This window comes from Stegastes partitus, unplaced genomic scaffold (assembly GCF_000690725.1).
Source record: "Stegastes partitus isolate 25-593 unplaced genomic scaffold, Stegastes_partitus-1.0.2 Scaffold9, whole genome shotgun sequence".
Lineage (NCBI taxonomy): Eukaryota > Metazoa > Chordata > Actinopteri > Pomacentridae > Stegastes > Stegastes partitus.
This window is the reverse complement of record NW_007577740.1, coordinates 1,635,298-1,644,802: the sequence shown is the minus strand read 5'-3', so window position 1 is coordinate 1,644,802 and position 9,505 is coordinate 1,635,298. Positions and strand designations below refer to the sequence as shown.

At 39.0% G+C, this 9,505-nt stretch overlaps 1 protein-coding gene across 1 annotated transcript; it reads right to left on the bottom strand.

The window, feature by feature from the left end:
- Positions 1-620: 620 nt before the first annotated feature.
- katnbl1 (katanin p80 subunit B-like 1) lies at positions 621-8,968 on the bottom strand. Its single transcript, XM_008284831.1, has 10 exons — positions 8,837-8,968; positions 8,147-8,271; positions 7,954-7,991; positions 7,460-7,742; positions 7,171-7,286; positions 7,017-7,067; positions 5,016-5,105; positions 4,463-4,567; positions 2,911-3,004; positions 621-1,220 (listed from the first exon to the last, which is right to left on the bottom strand). Exons 2-10 carry the CDS (start codon positions 8,258-8,260, stop codon positions 1,188-1,190), a joined length of 924 nt encoding a protein of 307 aa, XP_008283053.1. The 5' UTR covers positions 8,261-8,271; positions 8,837-8,968; the 3' UTR covers positions 621-1,187.
- Positions 8,969-9,505: the final 537 nt, after the last annotated feature.

Sequence of the window (9,505 nt, the reverse complement as noted above, 5' to 3'; positions counted from 1 at the left end):
CCTTCCTGAATCAGTTCCCATCTTTGTGAACTTTGACAAGTGAGTCAGTGATAACAGGTGTATTCACTTTTGCTGAATGTAGTTTCTGCTTTGGGGCCTGTGTTTTTCATGTAGTCTCATTAAAGTATTTGGTTTATTTTCTTTTATTTGGGGAAATACTGTGTCAGCTTATAAATAATTCAATTACTGTATGGTGATACAATTTGAAATCATTTGACAATGTAAGTGATATTGCACAGGGATGTATTCAGTTTTGCTGTAAACAGTAGATGTGATTGTGTCTTCAATTTACTGTATAACAATCTCATTTCAAAAGCTTACTGTTTAAGTTCAGTTTTTTCACATTTGTAAATACTTGTCACATATGTAAATACCTGTTATATATGTAAATACTTGTTTCTATGCTTACACCTGGGTCTGAGGGAAACGGCATCTCAATCCTGTCTATGTCCAGCACATGTGGCGGAAGTGACAGTAAAATTGACTTTGACTTACTGGGGAAAAAAAAGTTCAAGAGTACAAATCAACAATTTCTGATTGTATTTCTGTTACAGTTTAACAGGAGATTGTTCTTACTGTACCGCCTCTTTACGGAACACAAAAAATATAAAAGCATAACATTTTGATTGTTTTTTCAATTTATTTGAAAGAAGATTAAAAGAATCACTTGTTTTTACATTTTACATTATACAGTCAAATGTCATAGGAAGAGGCAAAATGAAAACAAGAAAACATGCTCTAATAACTTAAAGACTGTTGCAGATTCAAGTTCCTGATTCCAGAGAACCCAGGCGCAAAACACCAAAACAGCGGAGCATTCACACATCCACAAGATACATCCATTACATGGTGAAGAGTGCTGCAGTGAGAGACAAAGAGCTTGGCACTTCATAGAGCGACATTACACCCAGTCTCACGGAGGTCCACTAAACATACCCCTTCACAAGATGGTCCACTTCAATGTGAAGCAGTCATTTGCTGTGCAGGAAGTTTCTCTCGGCCCTGCTTAAGATTCTCCAGCTCTAACTGAGGGAGTTTTCTGAATTGTCAAGTTCAGTCCCAGTTAAGAGGTTTGTGTTTAAGTAGCAAAATGAACCAGTCCATTTCTCTGGCATCATTATCAGTCCAAAACACAGCCATGAATGGTAGTAGTGGTCACATACTCCAGAGTGCTATGTTGAAAACTGTCAGGGCAGCTGCAGTAGAGAAGCCTCTATGGCCTGCAAACACAAAGTGGAGAGAGCACATTAGTTGACGTCATTGAAGTCATTCAAATGATCTTTGCTTTTAGATATCAACACAATGAGTATATCACAATTCAAACAAATATTACTGCTTTTCATTTTCAGTTTCTGCCCATTGTGACATCACAGCTTACTCAAATAGTTGGAAAATATTGATGTTAAAAGTGTAATGTGGATGTGGCTGTCTGACACTACGACATACTTAAAATGTAGCATCAGTAAAACATATTTTAACACATCTAATGAACCTGATATTCTGTAGTTTGATGCTTTTTCAACATGTGTAGGAATGTGAAGATGGAAACAAATATAACAACCACAAAAGCCCACGGTGAGTCACAAGGGTTTTGTTTTTTTTTTTAGGATGGAGCTGGTTGGTCGCATCCACACAAAATCAACAGAGGGTGGAAAAACCAGCAAGAACACCTGTGCAGTCTGTCAAAACAGTTCTGTGACAAACATTTATGTGACACAATTCTCATTTTGAGATTTTATCATGGATGTGTTGATGCAGCTCTACTGAATTTGTTTTCATTGACTTTTGACACAAAGTCAGTGTGCTTTAGCTAAAAGCACTTTTCATCTCATTCAAGCGAGTCACCCAAACAGAACTGGGCACTGACTGTCTGCAGCACTCCAGACTAACTTTTCCACCGGTAGCACTGTTTATTTCCAACAGCATGGCATAAATCAACCTTGCTTACTGGTGAATAACTATCTTTGCATAAGCCAGTTTTGCAAAATGTAAAGATTGACAGTGACTCAACATTTGATATTTGCAAAAATACTTTTATTAAAAAAAAAACACACAAAAACTTTCATTTTGTTTTATCTGAGGTTGTTTGATATCACTGCTATAAATTGGGCACAGGCTAAGCTACTTGGTTGGTGAACATCTACTTCTCACTAGACATTAGAATCTATCAACACCCCCTAAATGCCTCACATGCAGGCTATGGTAAAAAACTAGCTAGCTGGCTGTGTAGAGAGAGGCCTCCAATCCCCACTTAGTTAGATGTGTGACCAAACATTACTTTAAAAAGAGTTTTTAAAAAAAATGTCAGATTTACTGAAGATGAAAGCAAGTGGTTTTATCTCCATGATCTGGTTTCTATGTGGCATTTCCTATGAGTGCAGTGCATTTCAAACATTAATATCACAGCGGATCATTAACTAGAATTAATATTTGATTATATTGCAGCCCCAGGATTGCGTTCGCCATTATGACTGCATTTTTTCTTCTTAAGTGGTTTAGTCAGTATTTACCTGCCTGCACCTACATTCTCATCATCAGACGTGTCTGAGTTTGGACAGCTCCACCTTCACTGGCCTCATCACTCTCCTCATTTTGTTTTTTAAATTCTCTGCTATAGACTGCTTTAACTTGAAAGCATTGAAAAGCTGAATGGTTTGTTTCACATGCCAGGTAGGGTGAGACTGATTGAGCCTATGGAGGAGTACTACTACTTCCAACCAAAATGGCTACCACTGCAGCTACCAGTGGTGATTAGAACGGCATCAAAACAGCCTTATGACCATCATGTACTCACACAAGCGCGACCGTGTGTAGTAGTATTAACTTGGACACAGTCTGAAGCCCTTATACATTTTGCAGGTATGCCACATGAAAAATCCCTGACAAGCAATATAAAGATATCACTTTTACCTTTGCCAGTTCTCCCATAGATCCCGGAACCGAACATAATCGGGCCCCTTCCTTCCACAAGTCCTTCAACCGCTGCTTCATGACTTCAATATTCCTGAAATAAAACATACAAACATTACCAATGCAATATCTGGAGAGTCAGTTACTGTCAGAAACACTTAAAATGCTCAAAAATGTCTATCTTCTCGCATGCAACTTATTCAAACACAAACGTGCAAGTTAAAGGAATGACGATTGGCATTTTTGAAAATAGGCTTATTTGGGAAAAAGATCCCAAACTATTCCTTTAATCTAAGTAGTACTACATCCCATCGGTGGCCGTTTTATATATCTGTACTCTGCTCTGAGACAAAGCCTACTTTTATGACATAATTCTGGTTTTTAATGATAATGGATTCTCATTTTTTGAGTTGTAGATGGTAAAATCCAGATTTTTACATTAATACATCGGTAATAATAATCTCCAGTCACAGGAGAGAATAACTTGTATAAATGAGGTGATATTTTTGAGCTGTGATGGTTATGCTGCCATCTCTGTCTATCACAGTAAACTAACAAATATGACTTTGTACGTGTATAGTATATTATATGACATAGTTATAATCCCCTTAGCTTTCATAGTAAATACGCTGTAATGTTATTCATCTCTTCACTGTGGTTTTATACCAGAATTATCCTCAGTTGATTTAAATGATGTATGAATCAAGTAACTGTAGTTAACGTTAATCCAGCTGCTGGGAAAAGCTGCTCAGCTGCAACAGATGTCTACAAATAAATCTGTCGGTATTTACAGCCACGTCTAAAATGCATGTATACTCAGAGCTGCACTGCGCAGAAACACTTCATCACTTCAGTATAAATAGTATAAATGTTTTTGGAAGCATGTACTCAGCAGTTATCAGTGTTAACCGCTAAAACTGCTGTCTGCTTACAAACACCATGTTTCTGGTTTGTTAGTGTTTGAAATTCCCCCTTTAGTGAAAGCATGAGCCTCAGGTAGCTGGCCAAACCGGCCACCACCCCTAGTTTTGTAATTGCCCCAGTTATCAGTTGGACTGCAAGGAGGTGCTCTCTTGTTACGCAACACAGTCAGCAAACACATCTCTAATTGTATCTCATTAAACTGTAAAACGCTTGACCTGGTGGTACCATGTCCTACAGGAAATCTATAATACGTTTTCCTTGATATACTTTTTACTGGTTAAATTATTACACATGGGGATGCCGTAACCATTAATTGGCCTTTACGCTACAGAAATTCAATCATTTACTGACGACAGCTGATCGTCGATTTCATTCAAAAAACCCATGATTGTAGTGATGCATTAAACAAGTGCATCTGGCTTGATCATATAACTGCTGGCAAGGGAAACAGGCTATTTCGCGGACAACAAAGGCACAAATAACAAAAAGAAATATTTCTCAAAATTTAAGAGATAATATAATATTGTATTTGTAGGTCACAGACATTTTCAATAAGAAACCATGGTTAAATGTATCCATCACTTCCCCCACGGTTCTATAACATTATATGTAAGCATGCAGTGCCCACCTGTCTTCTGAACAACTGTCCCGCAGTCTTTTCTCATTTTTGGAAAGTTCTGGCCACCATTTCTTGATGACGGATTGAACCCAGTGTAAACCCACCACTATATGCCTATCAAACAAAAAAAGAAAGAACAAACACACAAACCAGACAAGTTAGTCAAATCATAAAGTCAGACACATCTATGAAAATTCTGTCATGTAGCTCATAAAATATGTATGCATATATATATATATATATATTAGTCAAATCATAAAGTCAGACACATCTATGAAAATTCTGTCATGTAGCTCATAAAATATGTATACACATATATATATAAAAAAAGGCAAGTGCTGAGTCAAAGGCATTTCACCACTCATCCATGAGGCTTCAACAGTTCTCACTTCAGTTCATTAGTTATTTATCAGACCAGCTGAAACTTCTTGGATAAGTGCAGGGTCATCTTTAAGACTAAAACAGCAAATCCAATGACTTTTAACTCACTACTTTGAACTGTAATGTCTGAGAGAAAACAAATCATCACGGTTGTTTGTGCAAACTCCTCAGGACTACTTACTCTTCATATTTACTGGCAAGAATCACTTTGACTTGCGGCATGAGGTCAACGCAGCAGCCAAGTGACAAACATGGTGCTTCAGCTTGAAGGCTGATGACAGAAAAGAAAACACAAGATGAAAGGGAGTGAGCTGATTGTCAGTAATGTGTGCAGGCACAGAAAACCAAACAGCAAACCGGGCACAAACTGTCTTAACTGTTGACTTCTGCCTCACACTTGCTGATTGATAAACAGCAGGAAAATCAAACATCAAAACGAGCTGCTGGAGACTTACAGGGACGAGTAAAACTTCTGACATGACAAACACATGACTGGATAACAGTTTCCCTCCCATCTCAAGTCTTGATTTCACTTTTAAATAGTTTGTATTATGGGGGAATTGTTTTCAGTGGGCACAGCTATAATACCAATAAAAGATACTTTGTGTATTTTGGATGGCCTACATGTATACTAAGGCAATGCAAAAAATAACTTAGATGATACAGTAATTGATACAGTTGTGAACAACAGTTTACATATACTTGTAAAGACCATGTATATCATGGCAGTTTGGAGTTTCCAACGACATAACTTTAATTTTCTATGATGTAACCATTGAAAGCCCTGCGTAGCATCACAATAAACAATTGTGCATTTTGGTTCTTGCATACATTTATTGTATGTCTTCTGGGGATATGACAAAATCTGCTGGGTCAAAAATATACATACAGCAATGTTTGGTTAAACATTCCTTTGACTTTTTCAACTCAATTAGGGGCTTTCAGTAGCCATCCACAAGCTTCTGCTTACATCTTTGACCAATCCTCTTGACAGAATTGGTACAGTTAACTTTTGTTTGCTTTCTGACACAGACCTGTTTCCTTCCTTCACAGCCCACAGGTTTTCAATGGGGTTGAAGTCAGGACTTTGGGAAGGCCAGTCTGAAACCTTAATTGCAGCCCGATGTAGCCTTTTCTTTAACACTTTTGATGTGTGTTTGGAGTCATTGTCTTGTTGGAACATTCAACTGTGTTCAAGACCCAAGTTACTAGCTGATGATTTGAAGTTTCCTGAAAAATGTGGCGGTAATCCTTTATCTTCATTATTCCATTTACTTTGTGTAAAGCACTGGTTCCACTGGCAGAAGAACAGCCCCAGAGCATAATACTACCGCCACCATGCTTTGGTTTGATGTTCTTGGGGTTAAAGGCATCACCTTTTCTCCTCCAAACGTATTTCTGGTCATTGTGGCCAAATAGCTCAATTTTTGTTTCGTTGGACCACAGGACTTTAGTCCAGAAGGACTTTTTCTTTGTCCATATGATCAGCAGTGAACTTCAGTCGAGCTTTAAGGTGCTGTTTCTGAAGAAAGGGCTTCCTTTTTGCACCTCAGCCTCTTAGCCAATGGCGATGTAAAACACTGTAGACACCTGTGTTCCAGCATCTTCTAATTCATTTTTAGACCTGCTTTTTGGTTATTCTTGGTTGGCTATTGACCATTCTAACCAGTTGTCTATCAGCAACAGGTGACAGCTTATTTTTTATCCTGATTATGGCACAGCGACACAACTGTACCATACACTTTGTACTTACAAACAATGGTTTGCACAGATAATTCTCAGATCTATAGCTGCTTCATAAAGGCCATGCTGCTAAGAGAATTTGATTAACACCACAACTGTGATTTGAAGTTGCTGTATGGATATTTTTGACCCAGCTGATTTTGTCATTTTCCCAGAAGACATACAATAAATCTATGAAAGAACCAAAATGCATAATTGGATTTTTGTGACATAGACACGAGTTTCAATTATTCCATCATGGAAAATCCAGAGTAATAGGAGACACTGGAAACGAGCAGTTATGGACTTACACAGCACAAAAAAAAAAGATGAGTGTGTAAAAATGTGACAGGAGCAAAAACACCCAGAAAGTGCTTGGAGTTCAGAGGGTAAATAAAGTTTTGTTGTATTGTGCAGTTAAGTCATTACAGGTAAAACCTAAAACCATAATGTGACTTACTTGTTTGTTAAGACAGGTAAGCAGTCGAGCAACACCCCTGCATCTTGAATTCTGGGAAACCACAAAGAAAGTTGAAAATGAAACATGTTGCATATTTGAGGAATTAGCACAAACTACCAAACAGCACTATAAGCTGCAGTGAATAATATTTTACCTTATTAGGTACGCCACTAATTCACTGGCATTTTTTCGCCATAGTGTTAGGGCTACTTTAAGTCGAAGATTTCTTCCAAAAAGGACGTGTGTCATAGCTTCATGGTCCTTTGATAGCTATACATAGACAAACAATGCACAAAAAGACTTCAGTGTCTCCAGTATTGCAGTTTTTAATCAGTAACAGACAATTTTGAACAAAATGAAAAGCGCAGAATTCATTTTACATATAAACTTTAAGCTGTACATATTTTCTCAATATAAGCAACAGCTTTAGCTTTGTGTCTCACCTCAGTAAAGTCACTGTACTTGGAGCTGGCCCCTGCCATCTTGGAGGCCTCTGCAGAGTTCACCGGGAGCCCACGGTTGTCATTATAGTGAATGCCCCGCACATCATCGGAGCACGTCAGCTCATTTTCTTTGTTGGCCATGCCGGGGTCACAGGAATGGCCTACATCTGACGTTCTGCGGTGCAGCTTTTTGCCCGCCTCCACCAATGCACAACTCTTCCTCTTGCAAGATGACAACCGCTTCGCTTTGTCCTGACTGTGTACTCTGCGATGCACCTGCAATCTGCCAAGAGGGGAGTCGAGATGAACCACATACATAGCTGCCACAGTTTGGAAAATCATCAAACTCAAAGCCACAGACATTGTGATAATGGTTATGGAAAGGTGCCTTAATGGTCCAGTGACTGAGAAGGATCTGTGTGATCTGTGGGACACACATAGTGAGTGAATGGTTATAATTAGATGAATCCCACAGATGTGGATCGGAGACTCACCTGTCTTTATCTAATTCTTCCTTATTAATAATATCCACCTAAAACAAAAGGATAGGGGATGAGGCCACTACTACAGTCTCTACTGCTACAATACCACTGAACTGTACTTCACTTCACAGTCACCAGGATTTCAGAGACAACAGGATAGTTATTTACACAACAAGTCATGGGACGTGCTATTACATCTCCATACCTGCTTCATGTTCTTTTCAGCAGAAGTGTGCAGACAGGGTTGAAGAAAGCCATTGGATTTGCTCTGGTTGACCTTAAAGACTTTCGGCTGCCAAACATTCTTACCAGCTGCCATAATAAGGGACACTGTTGGACAAACAGTTGGGACAATCGTTGGTGATATACCTCAAGTTTAGGAGGAGTCACGGCCACTTCTTGTAGCCTAAAAGCTAACAGGTTGACTAAGTGAACAACATGTGGTCTAAAAAGCAACACAGTGACTAAGGAAGACTAAATGCACACATTCAAACAAGATACACACAACAAAAACGCCGTGTTTTAGTTACAAAGGCGTTGGCTGCTGTTAGCCAGTTATGCTACAACACAGGTGACAAATGTCACTACATGTTGAATAAAGTTACGTCTGTACGTTGTCTGCCGTGCTTGGAACGAAACAGCCGATGTTTTGAGAAGTGTAACGCTGTATTTCATTCCAGCTAAAAGTTAGCTCGTGTTCCTGCAGTAACACCACAGCTAGCTTTAGCATTTAGCTCAACTATCAAGAAAACACGGAGACGTATATAGAAAGTAACTAGCTGGGCCGCTAGTGTGCCCTAGCTAGCTAGCTAGTTAGCATTCCAACTCAGTGAACATATGGCTTCATGAACGCTAGTTCAGATATTATTTTCACACAGTAAAGTTAAATACCGACCGAATCATTTTGTGAGATGTTATGAGAGCTCCTCGGGTGTGTAAATCCAAAACATGAAAAACTGGTTAAACTCAAGCGCAACTCCCCTTCGGGCAGGATCGCTAGCGTTTCACAGTTTCACCATTCAAATGAATACACCGCCGGTGTGTGAGGATTGTGGGATTGATTTTGGCAGAGGAAGGCTGGAGTTTGAGCGACGACTGCTGGACATTATAAAACACAGTCAAGTCGTGGCGAGCTGGGGCGCCACCCAGCGTCAGCTCGTCTGTACTGCAGTGAGACGTGTGTGTAGCTAGAAATATGTAAAGGCACTTTATTAGGAACATCTGTGTGGTTTATTTTAATGCAGCACAGGTACTCCAGGTGTTCTAATAAAGTGAATGTACATCTGTGAAAGCTCCCAGTCTCATATGAGTAAAGCAGCAGCAGATACCATTAAGAACTATAACATTACAACAAAATAACAGCAGTCAGTTACAGGTAAACATTTCTAGTTACTTAAGCAAAAATATTGTCAGGTAACTCTACCATCTACTGAACGTAAAATGACCTGTTCTTGAACAAATCAGCCTATTTGACTGCTGTGTGAGATAATTCCATTTAATCTCACACAGCAGTCAAATAGGCTGACTTGATGAATAGTAGAGCAGAGTGGAGTAAGAAGAGCCT

Excerpts from the sequence above, each read along its gene's own strand:
- katnbl1 (XM_008284831.1), bottom strand. The coding sequence starts at position 8,260 with ATGGCAGCTGGTAAGAATGTTTGGCAGCCGAAAGTCTTTAAGGTCAAC. Across the intron at positions 4,568-5,015 it reads CTTGCCAGTAAATATGAAGA|GCATATAGTGGTGGGTTTAC; the intron begins GTAAGTAGTCCT and ends TTTGTTTGATAG. Across the intron at positions 1,221-2,910 it reads CTATGGGAGAACTGGCAAAG|GCCATAGAGGCTTCTCTACT; the intron begins GTAAAAGTGATA and ends TTGTGTTTGCAG.